The sequence below is a fragment of the Phalacrocorax carbo genome, chromosome 3 (genome assembly GCF_963921805.1).
Source record: "Phalacrocorax carbo chromosome 3, bPhaCar2.1, whole genome shotgun sequence".
In the NCBI taxonomy this organism is placed as follows: domain Eukaryota; kingdom Metazoa; phylum Chordata; class Aves; order Suliformes; family Phalacrocoracidae; genus Phalacrocorax; species Phalacrocorax carbo.
Genome location: NC_087515.1, coordinates 128,552,904 through 128,573,454, shown reverse-complemented (window position 1 = coordinate 128,573,454; position 20,551 = coordinate 128,552,904). Strand labels below are relative to the sequence as shown.

Genomic DNA, 20,551 nt, shown 5'->3' with positions numbered 1-20,551 from the left:
GAGAGCGGCCAGCGGCACGCCTAGGGCGGCGCGGCCGTCCCGGTGCCGAGGGCAGAGCCGAGCCCCGTGTGCAGGTCGGGACCGGGCAGGGATGGGGAGCGCGGCCAAGCTCCCCTCCGGGCGCAGCGGGGTCTTTGCAGCGTTAAAGAAAAGGTGGTGCCGACCCCTCGCTGCTCCTGCGGGGCTTCCGAGGGTGCGGATGGGCAGCCGGCGCTGGCGGAGAGCTGACACCGTCATGAATACTACATGAGGACCCGTGAACCTGAGATGCCGGCACAACGTGTGGTGGCACCGAGAGCCCCTCCTTTGCCGAAGCCTGGGTTTAGCCTGGTTTCCTGAAGAACTGAGATGGCGGAGAGGAGGCTGCCACCCCCCTCCATAACGGCGCAAGCCGCTGGCCCCTTGCAAACCAAGACTGGGTTCCTGCGAGTTTGGCGGGGTAGGACCGAACACCTTGACCCTGTTCCCAAGCAGGGACAAGCCTCCAAGCAAGCTTAAACCTGTATTAGACACCAGAGTATCCACCCAGCTTCCCACAGCACTCTCCTCTTGGATTTTCTGGTGTCTAATATGGGACTGAGCAGATGAATTATCTTCAGCTGATGGCAAAGCACACATCCACCATTTTCTGCTCCCAGAAGCACTTGGTTTTGTCCTTTACGGTTTCACCCGTGTGGCTCTCCAGGAGGGGAGCACAGAGAGGAGCAGGGAGGTAGAAGCAGTCTCTCTTCTGGCCAGCTTCTAGTTAAAGATACGGTTGCAGGTTCCTGGTTAATTATTCATGGCTAAAAAGGACATTTTAATAATTGCTTTTTACTGGGGATTTGGGAGCAGGGAACAGGGTTTCCATGGCTCATTTCTTTGCAAGAATTACTCCTGTCAGGTGAGGCGCTGCCTCCATCACCCCCATGCTAAGGCTTCCAGTTGTCCCACCTGTACCGGTGACAGACCCCACTGCCAGCCCCATGGGGTCATCCTATGCATGCCGCCCTCGAGCCCAGGGAAGATCCCAACCCTCAGACCCAGTCTGCCTCTTCCCCCTTCCCTGCATGGCCAAACGGGGGAGGGGAGCCAGCCAAGGCTGCTTGGCACAGGGAGATCTCTTCCCACCTTTTCTTGAGCCTGCCCTCTCCCTGCTGACTGCTTGAAGGTGAGAAACGTCCTTTCCCCACTTCATCTCTGCCCCCTCGCTTTACACCATCGATTAGGAGGGTCCAACAGTAAGATACTGCCATAAACTGGTCCTTAAACTGCAGTGCAATAAATACAAGCCAGAAGAGACCTCACTCATTGGGAAATGTCCTGTGGTGGCTGCAGGGATTGCCCCCTGCACAGAGGAGATCAGCCTGCACTCGTGAGACTCGAGCTTAAATTTCAGCACGTGTGTTAAGCTGGAGGATGCTGCTGCTGGGAGAGAGCTCAGACACAGCCTAGCCTGGTATCAGTGCAAGCAGCTGGGGATAAAAGGAAGGCAGGAGCTGAAGAAACACATCTACAGGGACGATGTGGCAGCCTGACCTGTGGGCACAGGAGCTGTAAGGCTGGTGCTAAGTCCCATTTGCCCAGCCCTGCACCTAGACCCTCTCCTACCCTGAGCCCTGGCTAAGATATCCATGCCCAATCCGGGAAACTCTCCCCCCCAGCCAGGACCCATCCAAACCCGATGGGAGCCAGGCTTCTCTCAAGACCTCACAGTTCCCTTCCAGTGCTGCCAGGGACTGCTCCAAGCCTGTCTTTTACAATTGGCTTTTGCTGTAGTTAAATATTCCCTGGGGGCTCCGAAGCCTCAGGCCACACACCCAAGAGACCCAAGCTCCTCCAGGGCTGACAGGCTCAGCTTTAGAGAAAGGGAGAGCACACCATGTACCCGATCAGCCACAGCGTGAGCTAGGAAAGCTGGAAACAAGAAGGAGGAGAAGGAGCAGGGCGAGCAAACCTACTTGTGCTCCTTCGTCTTCTCTTTGCCTTTGCTGGAGCCGGTGGCCACGCATCAAGGGAACAAAAGGCAAACAAGATTCAGTGCACTTCAAGGGCTTTAAATCAGAGCATAAAATCAGAAGAGGCTGCTCTTCCCTTTGCAGCTTCCCCGCTCCTCACGAGTGCTCCAAGGGCCCCATCCCCAGGCTGTGGTCATGGGCAACGTTCCTCAGCAGGGCCGACCCCAAACACCTCTGTCCTGCCTACATCTGTAATTTAGGTGGATAACAGCTCTGCGTTACCCTCTGCTAGGCTGGAGGGGCTTAGGAGAACCACAGCCTCCTGTGCTGGGAGATGGAGGTGATGGGCATTCACTGGAGGCGTGTATGGGGCCAGTAAGGCAGCTACAGCTGTGCGTGCACGCATGTGAGTGGGGTGCTGGGGGTGCTCCTGGGGCAGGAGGCAAGGCTTCTTCTCCTTTTTGGTAAAAGTGAGTGGTCTTCCTAATGCTCCCACAAAGATGTATTTATACCCTCCCTCCAGAGAGGGCTCAGCTGTAGGAGAGGGGCTGGACCTCAGGGTCCTCATCCCTCCCCAGACCAACGCCGTGTCCTACCATGCAGGAAACACCGGCTCCTCACCTTGCTGTTTCTCTTTGCAGACTCCTGCTCTGCCTCTGCTTTCTGGCTTTTCAAACCTGTTTTCCTTCTCTCATGGATCCTACATTTCTCTGGGTCCTGCCTCCCTGTATTCCACCCCCGTCACTCTTTCTTCCCTGGCTAATCTCCCTGCACCAGCAGAGAGGTGACCAGCTCTAGAAAGTTATCAGGAGGGCTGATTTTTAATTGCAGCTAATTACTCTGCTTCACCCCGTGGCCGTGTCTGTGCTGGGGACATGGGGCAGGAGGGTGCCTGCAGAGCACGGACCTCTGTGCGCTGAGCTGCTGGAAAACCACCCAGAAAAAAACAAAAACAAAACCAAAACATTTTTGTTTGAGGTGTTGCTGGATGGGTTTTTAGAAAGGTGACGCTCGGAAGACCGGCTCCAAGCACAAGGCGGGGGGCAGGACCCAGCGCTGGGTGGGAGTCTGGGAAGAGCAGGGTCCTCCCATTCAGCCCAGCGTGGGCAGGCATCTGCTTAGAGCCTGGACTGGAGAACAGCCAAGGAAACCCATCCAGAAGCTGCTTCTGAAAGCAGTCCTGCTCTCTCCCTGCACCGACACTTGCTCTGGGACCAAACCAGCAGAAGTTATTCCCTTGCCAGCTGAGCTTGTCAGGGGAGCAGCGAACACCAATGCCAGCAGCTCGGCTGGTTCATCTGCATTGTAAAAGCTGCCCTAGTGCCCCTGCCCAGTGCTGGGAGAGGATTTAAATCACTCCACGCTTTCTCCTGCAGCTCATGGACGTGGTCCGAGGTCCCTTCAAAGCCACGGCTCGTCACCATCTCACCCAGAGCACGGCTGGTTTGGCTGGGCGTGAATGCACGAGCCCTTTGCATCGCTGTAGGGACCAGCAGCTGCATCTCCCCGGGTGACTCGCTGCTGCGGGATCCTTCCCTGCCGCAGCCGGGCTGGGAAACCCTCCCTCTCCACCAGTGCGCTTGGATGGGCACTGCCCTGGGGGTGCCAGAGACTCTGGTGTCATCCCCCCCACGCCAGGATGGGGAGCAACATCCCCGGGTGGGTGGGAGAGGGCAGTGCCTGAGCCTGCGCCCTTTCCCTGTTCGTTCCGCTGGTGTAAATTAGGCCTGGATGAGGGATGCAAGAGCGTAGCTGCAGCTGCCCTCTTGCTCTGAGCGACTCCCTCCTCCTGCATCTCCCTGCTCTCCTGGCTCCTGCACGCAGCAACACGTGGTGCTGCTGGCCCTGGGCACTCGGGCCGTCAGTGCCTGGGTGAACGAGGCGATTGCACTGTGTGAGATTCTCTATAGAATATATCTCTGTAGAAACTCTACAGAATGTCTGTCTAGAAAATAGAATCTCTGTCTAGAAGGTATCTCTATAGAACTGCTATCCAGAGATTCTTCTTCAAGGGCCTGGTGGAGCAGCTAACGCCAGATCACTTTTTCTCCCTCCCCTCCTTTATCCCCTGCCCCTTCCACACCAACCCTCACTGCAGAAGGTGCCTCTCTGACTCCGGACAGCCACAGTTTGGGCTTTGGGTGCCTGAAAAGGGCACGGATTTCCCATTAGTGGCACCACCAAAGAATTCTCGTTTTATGCCTCCAAGTAGCTTCAGTGCCTTAAGCACTCTCACTGGCAGAGGTGAACTTGTGGTCCTGCCCTGCAGCGTCACTGCTGCGAAGGGCTAGAGGCTGGAGCTGGAAAATGAGCCCCGGCACAGGCAGGGACGGGGGACTCAGGGTACCTGAATGGTAACATGAGATGTCTTTTCTCTTTCCCCTTAGCCTTAGCTCTGCAATCACAAAGAGCAATTCATTCAGACGTGATTCATCCTGCTGCAGTGACAAAGACCCTTGCCCGCCTTCTCCCCTCAAAGCCCCCATCAGCAACATGCACCAAGCAACCCACCAAACCCAATTCGCAAGCACGCCAGAGGGAGATCTTGCTGCAACAGGGCTTCCTAACCCACTGGCATCCAGGGAACTGGGTACAGAGATAGCGACAGTGCTGGTGGTGCTGGAATGAGCAGGGGGGCAGAGAGTGCATGAACAAGATAGAACAACTGGCAGAAAAAGAGCATTGCGTCAGGATGGATGGATAAATGGTTTGGCGCTGGGCTGGCTGGCTGGTGTTATGGGTAGAAGCATGGACAGATAGTATCACAGCTGGAAGGATGGACGGATAGAACGGCACTGGGATGAAAGGACAGATCTGTGCTGCGATGGATGGATGGATGGATGGATGGATGGATGGATGGATGGATGGAGGGATGGAGGGATGGAGGGATGGATGGATGGATGGATGGATGGATGGATGGATGGATGGATGGATGGATGGATGGATGGATGGAGGGATGGAGGGATGGAGGGATGGAGGGATGGATGGATGGATGGATGGAGGGATGGATGGATGGATGGATGGATGGATGGATGGATGGATGGATGGATGGATGATGGATGGAGGGATGGAGGGATGGATGGATGGATGGATGGATGGATGGAGGGATGGAGGGATGGAGGGATGGAGGGATGGAGGGATGGGTGGAGGGATGGTGAGAAAGGCAGTGAGGGATGGAAAGAAATGCAATGAGATGGATGAATGCGTAGGATTGTATCGAGATGGCCTGACGGACAGATGGACAGATTGGTGGATGGTGAGACTGCATTGGGATGAATGGATGGATGGGTGGATGGATGGATGGATAGACAGGTAGACAGACATATATTATCCTCAAAGCTCCTTTGGAAGGAGCAGAAGGAAACATATCCTTGCTGGGCATAGGGGAAAATAGACCGGATACAAAGAAGCCCCGCTTTTTGGGGAGGAGGGGATGTGGTGAATACAAGAAGGCTCTGCCCCCCATTAAGAAGAGGGCAGGAAGCAGTGAGGTCCTTTCCCTGGGTCCAAATGCCATGCAGGGATTGGTACAGCAACACGCATGTCACATGCATGCACACAGCATGCCCAAAGGGCCTGAGCGAAGCAGGGGTACCACGCCCAGTACCTGCCATCTTCAGGGTCTTCACTGTTAGGAAGAGACACAGCCAGGAGGATGAACAAGAGGAAGAAACAAACCCACCCAAACACATATACCCCCCCCGGGGCCCATGGGACCCAGCCGGGACAGGGGAAGGGGCTAATGGCTGCCACCACCCCCCAGGAGGGTCCTCCTGGGCTGATGCTGAGAAGGTTTGTTCAGTGCAAGGTACTGAGGAGATGCTGTCCTACAGCTCTTTGCCACCGCCCAGGTCCTGCTTGCCAGTGGCAGGCCAGCAATCTTCTGCAGGTTTCGTCTGCATCCTCTCCACCTCCCCGCAAACACTGAGCAGCAGCAATGAAGAACAGACTTACAGGGATGGTTTGGGGCTGGGATCGTTGTCCTGGACTCACCCATGCCAGACAAATTTACTTATACAGATGTATTCTTACTCATGGTGCCTTTGGGAGTCCACTAGCCCTATGGACAGGGTGACCATCATCATATTATGTGGGATTTGGCTGTAGAGGGACCACAGGACCTGTCTTTCCTTCGCAATGTGACATGGAGGAGGTTTGCAGGTGCGGCAGGGTCCCACAGAAAGCTCCTGGAGCACAGGGCTCATATGCTACTGTACAGCTCTTCCTCCCTTGCAGGCATCAGCTCCAGCTTCAAACACTCACATGTGCTGCCCTGCGCTTGCAGAGACGCACTGCTGTGATGCTGGTGCATGAACCGTTGGCTTCACCCAGGTCTGCAACACATACCCTGCTCTCCTGGCTTAAGACTTGAGAATTAATTTGAATTAAGAAAGATTTGGAGCTTAAACCAGATTGACCCGTATCCCAAATCCTGGGGGTATTTATGTCTGGGCAGTCACATATTCATGGGATGTGGGGTCACTGGGATGGGCTGGGATGAGAGCAACCCCCGCCCCACCCTGCCAAAAAGCCAAGATCCCACCAGTCATGACACTTTGGTACCTTGCTACTGACTTGTATCCATCGTTAAACTTAATCCTGAGTGAGGCACCGAAAAGAAAGAGAGAAAAAAAAAAATAATAGCAGTGTCAGGCTTCTCGAAGCAGCCCACGAGCAGCAAGGGAAACGTGGACCTGGTGAGTGCTCCCTCCTTCCAAGGAGGGAGCTCCTACACTGGAACAGTTCGGGGTCGGTCTAGATCACAGGTGCTTCCAGGAAATACCTCAAGCTCCTACAGGCTCTGCCTTGGGACTCACGGCAGCACCCAGTCTATCGCTTTGAACCTTTTCCTAGGCCTTTTCCTGCTTTTCAGGGTCCTCAGGATGCATTTTTTTCCCCCCAGCAATTTAATGGTACATTGGAAGGGTTGCAAAAAGGATGGGGGAAACTTGAAAGGGGCTGAGAGCCTTTGGGAGATCTCTTTTCTTTGCTCAGGGTGAAAAGGACCTTTGCCTGGTTATGCTGATGGAGGCATTGGTCCGGTGTGTGACATCCCGAAGACGTGTGTCCAAATGCCACACTTGAAATAGAAGTTTTGGACCCTCCTTATCTACTTGGACATGGAGGTTATGCACTGTCCACATCAGTCTTCCACAACCACCAAGGATGGGGTCACACCCATCCAAAGGCTGAGCGAGATCCGATGTGGGCAACCATCCCTTGGGAGATTCCTCTTTCCTGTGACTACGGGGGCAGCCTAGGAAGATTGGGATCATAGCAAGAGCCTTCCTGAGCTTCCTAGGGCCATGCAGGATGGTGCTAGGATGCACCTCACAGCACTATCTGATTTCTACCTGCCTAAGACACAGCAGCTCTGGAAAGCCACCGTGAGCAGCAATAGCACCAAGCAAATGTGTTTGCACCATTGACCAGCACAGGCTGACCAGCAAAGTGCCCAGGCCTGACAGAAGCAGGGCGTCCTGCCTCTCCCAGACTCCTGTCAAGGGTATTTTCATCCCTGAGTTCAACTCCAGTGCTTGGCAATGACCCCAGCTTTGGGGCAAGTGACCCATGGGGCTAATTAGTGGCAGGCGGAGAGCTGAACCCAGTCAGACTTGTCTTGGACCCACTGGGCAGGCACAAGAAAACACACGATCAATAATTCACCGTGACCAGATTGCTTTCATCTGCAGAGCTCTGTCCTGCCCATGAATATTTCAAGGTCAACAGCTATCGGGTGATGCTTCCTGGGGTCTCAGTTTCATGGTGGTCAGGAGCTGTGACATGCACAGACCCATCCCACCCGAATTTTGGCAGCCGAGCGGGCTGAACCACCTCTGGAAGTGCCCATCTCACTTTACCAGCCACAGAGGGAATCTGAGGATATATTGGTAAATAAATGGACCAAGGCTCATTCTCTGGCCATAAAACTGCTCGTGTCTGTAGAGGTAAAGTCCCTTCTCTTGACAAACTGCATCCACCAGGGTGGCGGGGGTGGTCCCCGGTCTATCATATCATAGTCCCTGTGCTATCATAAACCATCCCAGACAAATACTGAGCCAGAGCCGTGCCAGGGACCACGCTAACGCCCTCGCAGACGGGAAGGTGCTGCCCCCGAGCCCTGGCTTGCTTCATCGTACGGATGCTGCTCAGGGTGAGTGGGCTCCTGGCCTGTGACCCCCGGTGAAAGGCATAAATCTAGACTTGACAGATCTGGACCTCCAAGTTTTGACATTGAAGCCTGGATTTAAGGAAGCGGTCTCTGGAGAGCAAGGCTTTGAATGTAGATTTCAGGGTCACCACCTGAGCAGGGCTGGTGTGGGTATTTACCTAGTGTGCTGCTCTTCTTCTGCATCGTCTCCAAGGCTAGGGCATTTACAGAGAGAGGAAAAAAATCTACTGTGATACAAAGATAAAGGGCTCTTCTGTTGCGTCAGCATTTTAGAAAACATGGTGATTTGCTCCAGTACAGGAAGAACTCCAGAACATAACAACACAGCAAACCACTTCATGCATGCCTGGAAACCCACAGCCGCCCTGCACTGGGACGATCCTCCCTCCGCCACCCACACCACTCCCAGCAGCGCCTGCAGGGTCCGTGCACGACCCAGACTGGTTTTTCTGGGGCTATTTGACTGGCCGAGCTTCACGCTAGGGTGGATGTGATCTGGTCCCCGCCGCCCTGGCCTCCTTCCTACCTCTTCCCTTCTGCTTGGGGTGAGTTTGCTCAAAGAGAAAAGCTGTTTAGGCTGGAAAAAACTACCTTGGGTCGGTGCTGTACCCTGTGCCAGGCTGCCTGGAAGGAGGTAACATGAATTACCAGCTGCTTTTCCCTTGCAAAGTCCTGCCCTCACCCCATCCTGGCTGATTGCAGTGCTGAGTATGAGCGGCGGGCATCAAGCTGGGGTTTAGCACACCAGCTCCCTCCCCAGCAGAAACACGAGGCCAATATAGTACAAATAATTATCACAGCTTGCAAACTCAGGCCCCATCCTGCAAACACCTGCACGGCACCCTCAAAGGGATACAGCACCAGTCTAAGGGGCCTGAGAATGAAGCTCTGATGGTTTTAGCAGTGCTGGTCCAAGGCATTTCTGCTCCCAGTTCTGCTGGAGCTGCCCCCCCGCTCCAGAGCAGACCCTGCAGGTGCTGGGAAATGGGGCAGAGCTCCCGCACATCGTGATTTGTGCCTCGTTAATGCCCCTTCCCTTGTCCTTTCCCTCCCTGCTCCTCTCTGCCTGCCCCGAGCCCAGATCCAGCTGTCTGCACCCTGGTGCTGCTGCCCTGATGCAAACTGTCCATCTCCTGTGCAAGACAGAGAGGCCAGGGGTTCCTCAGGCTGGAGGCAGGACACCCTGGGGCATGCTCAGGTCTGCGATGCTCCCAGCGCAGCTGCGGGGAAGGGGATGGGGGGATGAGGATGAGGAAGGCCAGGAGAGGGTCTGGTGGGAGCCCTTCCCAGCCACGCTGATGCCTGGTCTTGAAATGCAGATTTGGCAACACCGAAACTTTCTCTTTTTATTCTTGTGGTGCAATTTTGCCTTGGGTCTGGGACCTGTAACTGTTGGAAATGGAAGGACCTTCCAAAGGAGCCAGGACATTGCTGTACATATGAACAAATAAATTTTAAACAAAATGGGTCCTTTTCTTTGATTCAAAAGGACGGTTCACATCAAAGTGCCCTTTCATTCTTTCCAAAAGCCTGAATGTGAAACATCTTTTCTTTCTTTTTTGTTTTTTTTTTTCCCCTCATTTGATTCATGGTAAACCCCAGCACAGGTTTGCTACAGCCCGAGCCAGGCTCAGCTTTGCGCAATGCCTCAGACGCTTCTTGTGCAAAATCCTCCCTGCACCGGGGGAGCTCACTGAAAATGAATCAGTGGTAAGGTGTCACTAACACCTCCAGAGCTGCCGCAATCTGTCCGGGATCGATCTCTGGGCAGCCTGGGGTGGGGGCTAAGTCCTCCCCCTCCCAGGGACGGGACAGAGTGTACCAATGTTTCCTGCACCTTCCCCTTCCTGCTGCAAGCTTGCATGGGTGCATCCAGCCCCTTTACCCCTGAAATTTAGGCAGCTCAACTGCTGCAATCTCCCTCTCTCTAGCTTTCTCTTCACGTGCTCGCTAATCCATGGCTCCCACAAGCAGGAGCTCCAGCCTGCCAGGGGGCACCTCTCCCCTCCCAGCCACGACCGACGAGGGGGTGGCCCTGCCCGGGCATCCTGGAGCAGATGGTCAAGGTCCAGCTCTTGTCTCCTGCCCTAGAGCCCCTGGCCCCAGCCAGGCCAAAGGTGGGATGGAATGGGATGGGAAAGGAATAGGAATAGGAATAGGAGTAGAAATAGGAATAGGAATAGGAATAGAAATAGAAATAGAAATAGAAATAGAAATAGAAATAGAAATAGAAATAGAAATAGAAATAGAAATAGAAATAGAAATAGAAATAGAAATAGAAATAGAAATAGAAATAGAAATAGAAATAGAGGAGAGGAGAGGAGAGGAGAGGAGAGGAGAGGAGAGGAGAGGAGAGGAGAGGAGAGGAGAGAAGAGAAGAGAAGAGAAGAGAAGAGAAGAGAAGAGAAGAGAAGAGAAGAGAAGAGAAGAGAAGAGAAGAGAAGAGAAGAGAAGAGAAGAGAAGAGAAGAGAAGAGAAGAGAAGAGAAGAGAAGAGAAGAGAAAAGAGAGAAGAGAGAAGAGAGACTATTTCAGCTGGAAGGGACCTACAAAGATCACCTAGTCCAACTGCCTGACCAATTCAAGGGTGATTAAGTTAAAGCATGTTATTAAGGGCATTGTCCACATGCCTCTTAAACACTGGCGGGCTTGGGGCATCGACTCCAGGAAGCCCGTTCCAGTGTTTGACCACCCTCCTGGTAAAAAAATGCTTCCTAATGCCAAGCCTGAACCTCCCCTGATGCAGCTTTGAACCGTTCCCAGGTGTCCGGTTCCTGGGTCCCAGGGAGAAGAGCTCAGCACCTCCTCTCCACGTCCCCTCCTCAGGAAGCTGCAGAGAGCGGCGAGGTCTAGATGAGCCCATCAGCACACCTCCTCCGCTGGCGGGGAAATGCAGAGCACCAGGAGCCCTTGCTCCTGGCTGCCAAAATAACTAGAGCTGTCACAATAACTAGAGCTATCAGAACAAGCTGGAGCTGGCCATGCTGTGCCTGGGGAGGATGCTCCAGACACGGTGCCCACAGGGACCCATCTGCTCCCCCCACCCCTCCTTTGGTCCAGGAGCGCAGGAGCTCTCTCCGGAGCCCCTATGAAGAAGCATTGCAAAGAAATCTCCATTAGCACCCTGCTGGGCTCAGCTAGTTAAGAGTCTTGCTAATTTTCGTAACCACAGATCTAACATTCAAGTGTAATTGAAATAAGGGAATAATGGTCTGTCTTTAATAAATACATGGGATTACAGTTCCAGTTAGTGGAATAATAAAAGCAGTCCTTGCAATGCCTTAATTTGCGAACTTGGACTGTCTGCAGGCACTTCTGAGATGGGAATTGTCTCACTAATCTTGAGCCATTTAAATTTTAGGGGTGGAGAGTAAACCTCTCGCCTAGGATCCCCCACTTTCGCTGGAGAAGCAGAAGCAGGGCGGATGGGGGATCCTCCACCAGCCTCAAGCTTGGGCCTGGGGGCAGGCGAGCAGCCTGTGGAGCTGCCCCACTGTTCATTTAACGCTGAGGGAGCCTGGGAAGGTAGCTTATGAAAGACATCGCCTATTTGGATGGCAAAAATTAAAAGCTGTTCCAGAGGGTGGAAAAAAACCCAGAGGTGAAGCTGGACGATGCCGATGCCAACCGGTTCACAGTCTTGGCAAGGTTAAATGCCAATAACGATGCTGTCGCTGCACGAAAGCACCGTGCGTGCAGCCAGAGGACGAGCCCAGGCTCCCAAGGGATCTGTCAGCAGGGGAGGGTCGAGCCATAAGGGCGCATGGCTGAGGGCTGTGTTTTAAAAATGTTTGCAGCGAGGCAGCAGCCTCCAACAAACTGCTTCCCACGGGTCTATTGACTGCAGCCTTATTTCTCAGTGTGCTCTTTGTCTCTGCCTGCATCATTAGAGGGGAACTGGGGAGGTGCTCCAGGGTTTTGAGTACTTTTCCTTGTGATGGAGGAAAAAAATAGCAAATAGAGCTTTGCACCTGCACTTCCTTGCCAGAAATCCTGCTGGGACTTCATGGGGAGCAAATGGCCATCCCTTAAGGGTTTGTGCCTACTGCTGAGGGCAGGGTGGCCCCTGCACAGCACGCCCTGGGGCAAGGATTTCAGGTCTTGCTTTGCTAAGGTAGATGAAGCACAGACTGGTGGGAAGAAGGCAAATCTGACATCCCTTGCTCACTGCTCAGTGCCATAACGTCCCAAACATCACCACCAGCCTTCCCTGGAGTGCTGGTTACCTCCTTGGGCAGCCCGTGGACATAAGGACCTCTCCACCTCTAAGCCACCGGAGGGAGGTGACCCTGGCGAGTAACCTGGCCAGAGCTCCACGTCTGCCTGCAGGAGGGTCTGGGCTTCTGTGCAAGGCTGCAAAGTCTGAGCCCAGGCAAGAAGTTCAGTAAGCTTCAGGCTGTGGGTCAACAGCAAAGGTGGTGCAAGGTTTGGAGTCAGCTTGGAGGTCGGTGTGTGGCCCCACTGTGAACTGGAAGTGACCCAGCTTTGAAAAACAAATTAATAAAAGCCCAGAGTGGTTATTTGTTTACTGCTTGACTTTTTTTTTCCCAGGTGGATCCGTGCCCTGACGTGGCCGTTGGCTGGGCCAGGCAGAGGCGGTGGCAGCAGAGGGGTGGAGGGAGGGATGAGGGATGCTGGCAGCAGGGGGACCTCGCTCGGCCTCTCTGCTCCGCAGCATCCAGCCGCAGCTCGGGGGGCCGCTCCTCAACGCCTGCCCAGCGGGGCCGAGGGATTTGGGCGTCTCTTTGAAACAGCGAATCGTGACTGCAGTTACGGTTTTTTTCTGCCTTTTACTGTCTAGAGCCCAACCGTCACCTGTGCTTCCATATGGACCATTTATTTACCCCGTACGAGTTTGTGCCTCCCCTCTCTCATCCCCTCGCCCGAGATTTTGTCCAGAAAACAAGAAAATTCACTCTGTTCAAACGTCTTCTATGAACTGAAGTCGTTGCTCTGGGCACGGAGGAGTTGCACAAGAGCAAATATGGTATTTCCTGCAAGGTGTGTGTCTTCTGACAGCACAGGGACTGAGCCCGGCTGCAGGTCTCGCCGGTATAATCCCCGCTGCCGGCACAGGTTCCCGACGCGCGTCTCGCCAGCACCGCTGGCACCTCTATTAGGCTGCAAGCGAATGGCTGAGAAGTGCTTGGCAAGCCCAGCGCTATTTATACATTCCTTGTGGCTGCTGCTGCTTTTCCCATCTCAAGGTCTGTTTGTTTCCCCCCTTCTGCATCCCCTCAGGAAAGGGATTCAGCTGAATAACAAAATAATATCCCTAATGAGCCAGGGGAGGAGGTAAACAGCTTTGTGATGGAGACAACGCTGACAGAAAGCCTGTGGAAATCCAGGGAAATCTTTCCACTGCCTTCATTTGGATTCAAAGGGGACACAGAGGATGGAAACAGACACACAGAATGACAGGCAAAGGGGCTGCCAAGAAGATTTCAAGTCCAACTACTTCCCCAAGGGAGATCAGCTCCCCACAAACCCTTCCTCAGGTGGGCATCCAGCTTGTACGTACGCATCTCCAGGGACGGGAGCTGAACTCCCTCCCAGTCACACCTGGGTTTCTCTCCCCTTATCCCTACGATGCATCTCACTGCCGACCCTCAGAAATTTGATTTTTGGCTATCTTGTGCCAAAATGATGAGCAGCTCATCCCAAACCGGACCCAACCCTCGAAGGTAAGGTGGGAGCTGGACTCGGCTTTGAACTTGTCTTCCCTGGTTTGGCCAGGTCCAAAGGTCGGTGTGGCACGGCAGGGCTGCCCGACCCAGCCCCACGCCGAGCGGTGGCACCCACGGGAAGCTGAAGGCATTGCACAGCAGTGCCCCATCCAACGCACGGGGCCATGGCTCCCACATCTCGGCTTGGCCCAAGTGGGATTTGAGCTTTTTGGGGGACTCCCAGGCATCCAGAAGCCTTGTCAGAGCACTTTGACTGTCCCTCCATATGATATCCCAGATGCATCTACAGCCTGGAGCACATGCGGGAACAAACGTGCTTCTGGAGCGTCCTGCTCGCTGGGCACGGGCCCAGCCCCACACCTCTACGCTATGAAATGAAAAGTTCAAGGGCACGCTCCCTGCCTTTGAAGCCAAACTGCCTGGCACACGTCGCACCCGTGTTAATGCTTTCCATCCAAAGGGTTTGGAGGGGCAGTCCCTAACCTGGGGGCTGGCCCATGGCTGTTGTACCTCCTGACCCTGCCTGGGGATTGTTTAGGTCAGTTCTAGGTAGCCAAAATCTTCTCAGAGACTGTCCTAATAATTTATTAATGATATGGGCACTTCAGGTCCTTGACCTGGCCAACATCTTCATGCCAGCGAAGCTCGAGGCACTAGGCAACAGGCTGCATGAGGAGCTGCCACGAGAAATGAGCTCCCCAGAAGAGCCATGTGTAGGAAGAACCACCCTCATGTGCTCTCTGCCATGACTGGACCCACCAAGTTGAGGATTTCCCACCCCCCCCAGAATGCTCCTTCCTTTGGCTGAGCTACTCTCAGAGGCATTGGGTCGGTCCCTGGGTTTTACCTGAACTTCTCTTTTTCGCAGCTCCTCCCCAAACTCTTTCTTTTCTTTGGGGAGCAGCTGGTGGCACCGCACTGCAAGAAAAGCCACTGCAAACAGGAGTCAGATCTTCATGCACACCACAAGAGCTCCTCCCCATGCACTGGACGTGGCCGATGTCTGGTTCTGGAGACAGCTGTGCCTGATGGGTGGTGGGACCTGGAGGAGGAAGGGGACCACAAAGGCAGGGCAGTACCCCAGTTCAGCCTCACCCTCAGGCCCTTTCTCCATCCTGAATCCCAGCACCCCTCCTGAGCATCCTTTCCAAGGATGCCTTCCCAGCTGCTCCATCGCTTCTGCCAACCAGCTCTCTTGCAGCCAAGACATGGGAACCCAAGCCTAATGCTTGTGGGAGATCCACGGGGACAAGGCAGGAGCAACACAGCACTGCAAACCCCACTGCCACCAGCATGAGTGGGTGCTGACTGGCTCCCTACCTCGTGTTGAGGGATCCCTGGCTAAGGGTGTCCCCCTCTCCCAAAAGTTCATCTTCACTGTGGTAATACATCTCGTCCTCTTCCATCCTGCGAGGGTGGTGACACGGAAAACATCAGCCCTTGGTACTCGTAACAATAGTGGTGGTGGCATTAATGACCCTTGGGGTTGGCAGAGGCGAGCGCTGGCAGCAAGACACAGCCAGGCCTGACAGCCCCTGTGCTCAAAATGACCTGCTGTGGGACAGGTCTCCAACCCAGGGGACGTGGGGAAGCTCCCTGGGACAAAAGCAGCAGGAGAAACCAGTTTTAGTGCAATCGTCCACGTGTGAATTTAAGCTTGGGACAGTGGGACTGGCATGCCTTGCTCTTTTGGCATGTCTGCTGATCACAGAATGCCCTGGGCTGGGAGGGACCCACAAGGACCATCGAGCCCAGCTCCTGTCCCTGCACAGCACACCCCAAATTCACACCGTGTCTCTGAGGGCCTTGGCCAAGTGCTGCTTGAATATCGCCAGGCTGGTGCCGTGATGCCCCCCTGGGGAGCCTGTGCCAGGGCTCCACCACCCTCTGGGGGAAGGACCTTCTCCTAATGCCCAGCCTCACCCTCCCCTGGCACATCTCCCTGCCATTCCCTCGGGGCCTGGCGTTGGTCACCAGAGAGCAGAGACCAGCCCTGCCCCTCCTCCTGCCCTCGGGAGGGAGCTGCAGAGCGCCATGAGGCTGCCCTCGGCCCCCTCTGCTCCAGGCTAAGGGATGATTCTTCCTCTCCTCCTTTAAAACAGTTTGTCTACGAGCCTGCTTGCAGCGCGGGACGGCACAGCCTGCTCCTGTAGCCAGGGCTCTGAGGCAGCGGGAAGGGGCTACAGCGGTTCTCTTGGCAGCGCTGGGGCTGATGGGCCACCCGCTGCGCTCGGCCTCGCTCGGCAGAAGCCCGAAGTATAAAGGGATTTTTTTTTCTAAAGCTTCATGGATCTGAAGGAGAAGCTGAGGCCAAATATTAAGGGATTTTCACCAAACTGTGACCACCAGGAACCACTCTCCCACCTGCTTAGAGGTGCCAAGCTGTGGGGGAAACTCAGTGCAAGGATCAGTGCTGCAGCACCATTTACAGATGCCACAGTGGTATTTAACCTCCGCACGGCTCTGCTGCCTGTTTATAAACTCTTGCATTTACTTCAGCTCTCCAACAGGAAGGATTTTTCACCAACTATGTATAAACTAGCCTCAAAAAGACCTTCTGCTCAGCACCGTCTTCATGCAGCCAGCACAGCTCAGCAGCCTTCAGCCACGGCGCATCTCTGTGCACCCGAGCAGGGCTGCTCAGCAAACCACACACCTCCTGGGTGCGATCCAGGTGGGATCTGGGAGACTAAATGCGGCTGTCCTCAACCTCCGGCTGAGCTGGTCACCTTAGACTTACTTTACAGTCCCTAATGCAGAGCCTCAATTCATCCGACCGCCTGCTGCAGGCGACGCATCAGCCTTGCGGCGTTAATTCTCTCTCCGGTGAGAGCGAAACCACGTTCACATCATGCTGCCCGCATCTCCAAAGCCCACGTGGCGCAGGCAGGATGCTGGCCGCCCAGCATACGGGGCTGACAGACAGACTGACACCCCCTCTGCAAGCCGGGCTGCGATGCCCTGCCGCCCGCCTTTTAAATCCCACAGCGTCTTCCCTGTTCAGCAACATCACGGTCCACTGAGCTGGGAAACGAATCCGCACTTCCAATCTGCTTGAAAATTCACAGGTTTCAGCCCAATTCACACAGTTAATTAGCTGCCTAGGAGTGGTGCGAGCGACTGGAGATATCTCCCTTCCGTCTTGCACCATGGGGAAAAGAAATTTTGCCCTTATATGGCCACAACAAAGTGCTAAACCCAGACAGAAAGCCAACGCTACCGAAGCACACAGCTGCATAAAGCCAGCGTGGGGGATGTACGGCTGCAGCAGCACCCGAGGTGTAAATGCTGGTAAGAAAAGCAGCCGATCCCTAGGGATATGTTTGGAGTCACACCACCAGGCTGGGCTCCCGTGTGGATCTGGAGACGCAAGGGCTGTCCTTTGATGCACCAGCACTCTGCAGTCCTCGGATGAGGACTGTGCTCGTCCCAGGAGAGCGGTGGGTGACCTAAAGACTCAGCTCTGCCTGGGCTGCCTGCACTCTCTGCCTGTCCCACTACTAGACTCTCTTTCCTCTACCAGTTTATTTCTTTCCATATGACTTTTAGCAAGTCCAGACTTTGATGGCTCCACTCTTCCAACTGAAAGAGGTCAATAGTTTCAAAAGCTACGGGAGTGGAGACCAACAGACAAAGTCACCTTGGTGGACAACACAACTGAGTATGAAGCTGCCTGAAAATCTGGCTTAGCAGCCCATGAACCCAATATTTATTTATATCACAAGTGGTTTCATGCTTGCAAAACTCTCCTGTTGCCTGAGAGCTGGGTAAGGATTAGCGCAGGGTTCAAAGTGCCTCTGATGGAGTAGGCTGAATCCAGCCCAGCATCACTGGGGACTCAGGGTCCATCCATGCCTTGGCCTCGTGGCCACGTATGAGGCAGTAAAGGGGCTGTTCCTCCCAGCAAGGGCTGAGCCCTGAGCATCACAAGCCACAGCTCATGGCAGAACTGGTCCCAGCTTGTACCTCACCCCAATGGACAGTGCCCCCAGTCCTGAGCCCTCCCCACCCATCCCAGTCACCAGGCTGGGTTTGCAGCTGGTTACAGCAGCTTTGTGCCAAGAAGTGGAAGGATACAGTCCCTGGGCTTGTTTTCATCCAACGTCAGGTCCCATGAGCTTAGAAAGACAAAAGGGTGGTGCTAAGGACCCTTAAATGAATAGAAAGGTGGTAGCAGCATCCCTTAGAAGCACTGGAGGTGTCCCCACGTGCCACCACAGGGTGAAGGCCCCTCGGATAATCCAAACAGGGCTCACCTGCCCAGGCGCTGCCTTTGATACAGGATTCATTTAAGCCGGGTGAGGTGCTGAGGTCCCAACAGACTGCCGTGGAGGGACCTTGGTCAAGGTTTTTGTGAAGCTGTCTGAGGGTTAATGCTGCAAGGGAGGTGCCAGGGCGCGTTCCCTCCACCTGCCCACGCCCCAGCATCCTTGCTTTTTCCTCCAGCCTCCTCTGTGCCAACCGCCTTGCCATGGGATGTGCACACTCATGATGTCCCCCAGCACACGATATGAGTCAGAGGCACTGTCACTGTCACCTTCCACCCCAGAAGCATCCACACTGGTGTGCTTTTGTGGCCAGCATGCCCTCCTGCCCCTGGTTGCAGCTGCACTCGCCCCTCGGCACACCTCCACCTCCTGCCCTGAAGGCAGCTCAGTCCTGGGGGCACCGTGAGCTCCATCGAGATGCGAGACCCCACATGTCTGCACATGTGGCTCTAGACACCATGGATGGGCTCTAATCCTGTCCGGTATGAAGCCTGACCAACAGCCAGACCCTTCATCTTCTCTGAATCTCTACTTAATTACATTTGCTCTCCAGCATCTGCCATGTGCTGCAAACCCCAGCGCTTGCTGGAAGACTCAGCTCTGTGCTGGGCGGGCATGGTGGAGCACCAGGGACCTGCTGGCATCGGTGGGTGGACACTTACAGCCCATCCTCACCTTGAGCTGTGATAATGGGTCTTCTGATGGCCAGGAGATGTGATGCACCTTAGAGGAGCACTTGGGGCAATGCTGCCCGTTCGTGACAAGCCAAGCCCGCCCCTTCCCCGCTGCCATCTCCAAGTGCTGAGCACCACGTTACCTTCTGAAGCTCCTCTCTGAGGACTGCTGGTTGGATTTGCCCGGAGAGAGGTCGGAGCCCTGCCGGTGGCTGGAAAGGAGGCTGTCTGTCTCTAAGGGGTACCTGCCATCCCCCTCTGAGAGGATGCTGGGGGTCTCGAGGAACTCCTTGTCATTCCAGGCGCCCACTGTCCCGTCCAGAGCCTGGTACCTGATCTCTATGGAGATGCTGGTCTGCAACACACAAGGAAGACATAATCAGCACCCAAGGGCAGCACAGGGAGGAAAGGTCCTGCAAAATCTGAGAGGTGGGAGGAGCTGTTGCATCAGCTGGCTTGATCTCTGAGCCTTGCTGACCCCGAAGTCTCTTCTTAGTGCATGAGACATGCGGAGAGCAGGTCTTTGGCTTCAGGAGGTGGTCCGACCCAGCTCCAGCGTGGTGCTGCAGCCTCCCTCCTGCTCAGGGACCTGATTCACCTTGGAGTCGCTGGTGCATCCCAGACCAACTACATCAGGTACGAGAGATGCCAAAAGCCCTGAACGGCAGACAAACCCTTCGAGAAGCTGAAGGCGCCGAGAGCAGAGGAAGCCGTGTCATGTTGGTGGGTTTTTCTCTGTGGTGCATCAACTTGGTAAGAATTTGTGCCCTGCTCTTAAGTGCTGAGCTGCCAAGCTCCACGGATGCAAGGATCCTTGCTCCTGCCTGGCCCCATCCCGTCCTCAGGCAGGGTTTGGCAAGGGAGGAGCATCCCTGGGGAGGGCTGGATAGATTCTAGTTTGGGGAGAGGGTTTCCCAGCCTGGCCATGACCAGCCCAGCTGGAGCTCAGGGACGGGAAGGGACCTGGCACTGGTCTGTCCAAGCTTGATGTAAAGCTTCTTCTGGATGAACCAAGATAGAGTAAGGTCCTCTACCTCTTCTACTTGGTCATCGCCCACTTACCCACCTCAGACTGCACCAGGCTGCTGCAGCGAATTCAGGGATGGCATTCCCAAATATTTTTTTCCTGAAAAGTCTTTCTCTGGATTTAAAACCCAATCAAATGCGTGAAAGTTCATCTTGCTGCAAAGAACTGCCGGCACTACCTTTGCCCAGGTGTCCGAAGTCTTTCTAAAACCACAGCTTTGGAGAAAGCAGCCAGAAAAATATCTCTGCTAAAAACATATCTATTTTGAAAGGCAAACAGCTGCTACAAAAACAAAAGCAGACCCCATTCTCCACCTCCATTCAGCTTCCACGGAGAAATTATAAGTTTTATTCAATGCGAAGGCAACTGATTTTAGGCAGAACAAAATAAAAATGCTAATAAACAGTGAGTGGGAAAATTTATTACAAAATCGTCCTTTCTCCATCTATACGTTTAAGAGGAGGCACAGCCTCCTGACTGCCTCCAATCACAGCTTGTCAAAGGGGTGATGAAAGGCTGGAAAATACAAGATATGGCCTGGAAGGATTCTGTGATAGCTAAGGGGTGACTCAAACCCAGCTGGAAATGGAGCTTCGTGGAAGGGTTGGACTGATTTTATTCTTCGTGTGGCAAAATACAAATTTGAGTCAATCAGGATGATTTGCCACACTGCGCTGACCTCACCAAGCTGTTTCGGATTGTTTAGAACCAGCAAAGGCAGAGGAGAGACAAAGACTCACGTTGAAACATTAATTTTTCACATTTTCAAACCACCTCAATGCTGTCG

The 20,551-nt window shown here is 54.3% G+C and overlaps 1 protein-coding gene across 4 annotated transcripts in view; it reads right to left on the bottom strand.

The window, feature by feature from the left end:
* The window catches only part of OTOF (otoferlin), a 111,737-nt gene that overhangs the window by 48,420 nt on the left and 42,766 nt on the right, over positions 1-20,551 (bottom strand). For all 4 annotated transcript variants that reach the window (XM_064448387.1, XM_064448388.1, XM_064448389.1 and 1 more), the window contains exon 5: positions 18,881-19,092. In XM_064448387.1, the coding sequence (XP_064304457.1) occupies positions 18,881-19,092 (212 nt within the window). The remainder of the gene's footprint in view (positions 1-18,880; positions 19,093-20,551) is intronic.